The sequence below is a fragment of the Pseudochaenichthys georgianus genome, unplaced genomic scaffold (genome assembly GCF_902827115.2).
Source record: "Pseudochaenichthys georgianus unplaced genomic scaffold, fPseGeo1.2 scaffold_733_arrow_ctg1, whole genome shotgun sequence".
Lineage (NCBI taxonomy): Eukaryota > Metazoa > Chordata > Actinopteri > Perciformes > Channichthyidae > Pseudochaenichthys > Pseudochaenichthys georgianus.
In genome coordinates, this window is record NW_027263286.1 from 62,501 (window position 1) to 65,000 (window position 2,500).

A 2,500-nucleotide genomic window follows, 5' to 3' on the forward strand; every position below is an offset into this window, starting at 1 on the left:
ATAATTAATTAGAATAATAATTCAAGTTAGTATTAAAGGCATACAAAGACAGAAATTTATAATTCTTTCTTTAATATAAATGTTTCTTCTGCCGTAAAGTGTCCAAACCGGGCTTGTCTGGATAAGCGCATGTTTAAAGCATCGTCATTGTCCATGCCGGTTTCAGTTGGATTATTCGTCAGTCGCTCCGATCAGATCGGTCTCCTCCATTTTGTAGATTATTTACGACTTTTGAATCCACATAAACACATCGGCAACATCCGGCTTACTTTGAGCGTGTGTTTTAAACAGTTTAATCCCTTTGTGAATTGTTTCCACTTCCGCCGTCCTTTCATTTCTTCACACAGCGGGAATCCAGATGAATTCATCCTGAGTCCAACAGCCATCAAAGTCGCTCCAATAGAGCTCCTTGATTACGCTTTCATCCTCCTTTAACACAATACTTCACATTCATCCAGTTTGTGACAGCAGCTGTAGCATTTTGAGACTTTTAAACTTTAATTACCGCTGTTGCCGCAACTTCCAACAGGAGTCTATTGTGGGGGCTCTTGGGAAAAAAGGTTGGGAACCCCTGATGTAGAATATTGTTAGCAGATTTAGACTTATACCTTTTGTCTCTCTGCAGCAGTTCAAGTGTAGCTATTCATCACGGCGTTATTTATTAGATGCACCCAGGTCAAGGGACTTGAGGACAGAGAGAGAAGGGGCGCGACTCCAACAGTCTTATACCCCAGGTAGTGACATCATCATCATGTGCTACAGCGCTATCCAATGAACACAGTAGTAGTCGCAGCTACTTACATAAACGATATGGACACAGTATTACATGGAGTCCTACAATATACATGCCTCTGTATGTAAAGGTATAGAGGTGATCTTAATTAAAGTACCGTTGTTATTGTCTTCAGGCCACCAGAAGAAGCTGATGCTGGCGGTGAAGCGTCTCGCTGAAATGCAGCGCGGATCAGATGGTCGGGGGAAGAAGCCTCCACCAATCACACAGCAGCAGGAAGCGACGTTGTTAGACAGCCCGCCTCCAGAGGGTGAGCTGACAGATCAGAAAGAACTCAATGGTGCTCTGAGGAGATTCAGGTGATAAGGGGGGGGGGTACCTTGGTTGCTGATTGGCTAATGGCTACACAAGACAACAGATCGTTATGACATCATAAAGTGGTCAAAATCTGATCAGCTCATTTTCAGACAGGTTTTTATAGAAATGGAAGAGGGGACACGTGTTGATGTAGAAGAGACATGGAGAAGAGGGGACACATGTTGATGTAGAAGAGACATGGAGAAGAGGGGACACATGTTGATGTAGAAGAGACATGGAGAAGAGGGGACACATGTTGATGTAGAAGAGACATGGAGAAGAGGGGACACATGTTGATGTAGAAGAGACATGGAGAAGAGGGGACACATGTTGATGTAGAAGAGACATGAAGAAGAGGGGACACATGTTGATGTAGGAGAGACATGAAGAAGAGGGGACACATGTTGATGTAGAAGAGACATGAAGAAGAGGGGACACATGTTGATGTAGAAGAGACATGAAGAAGAGGGGACACTTGTTGATGTAGGAGAGACATGAAGAAGAGGGGACACATGTTGATGTAGAAGAGACATGAAGAAGAGGGGACACTTGTTGATGTAGGAGAGACATGAAGAAGAGGGGACACATGTTGATGTAGAAGAGACATGGAGAAGAGGGGACACATGTTGATGTAGAAGAGACATGAAGAAGAGGGGACACATGTTGATGGAGAGGAGACATGAAGAAGAGGGGACACATGTTGATGTAGAAGAGACATGAAGAAGAGGGGACACATGTTGATGTAGAAGAGACATGGAGAAGAGGGGACACATGTTGATGTAGAAGAGACATGAAGAAGAGGGGACACATGTTGATGTAGAAGAGACATGGAGAAGAGGGGACATGTTGATGTAGAGGAGACATGAAGAAGAGGGGACACATGTTGATGTAGAAGAGACATGAAGAAGAGGGGACACATGTTGATGTAGAAGAGACATGGAGAAGAGGGGACACATGTTGATGTAGAAGAGACATGAAGAAGAGGGGACACATGTTGATGTAGAAGAGACATGGAGAAGAGGGGACACATGTTGATGTAGAAGAGACATGAAGAAGAGGGGATGCATGTTGATGTAGAGGAGACATGAAGAAGAGGGGACACATGTTGATGTAGAAGAGACATGAAGAAGAGGGGACATGTTGATGTAGAGGAGACATGAAGAAGAGGGGACACATGTTGATGTAGAAGAGACATGAAGAAGAGGGGACACATGTTGATGGAGAGGAGACATGAAGAAGAGGGGACACATGTTGATGTAGAAGAGACATGAAGAAGAGGGGACACATGTTGATGTAGAAGAGACATGAAGAAGAGGGGATACATGTTGATGTAGAAGAGACATGAAGAAGAGGGGACACATGTTGATGTAGAGGAGACATGAAGAAGAGGGGACACATGTTGATGTAGAA

General features: G+C 44.0%; 1 protein-coding gene across 1 annotated transcript in view; it reads left to right on the plus strand.

Moving 5' to 3' along the window:
* Window positions 1-2,500, plus strand: part of LOC117444097 (caskin-1) — a 52,059-nt gene that overhangs the window by 39,170 nt on the left and 10,389 nt on the right. The window contains exon 17 of the mRNA XM_071202698.1: window positions 909-1,043. Within this exon, the coding sequence (XP_071058799.1) occupies window positions 909-1,043 (135 nt within the window). The remainder of the gene's footprint in view (window positions 1-908; window positions 1,044-2,500) is intronic.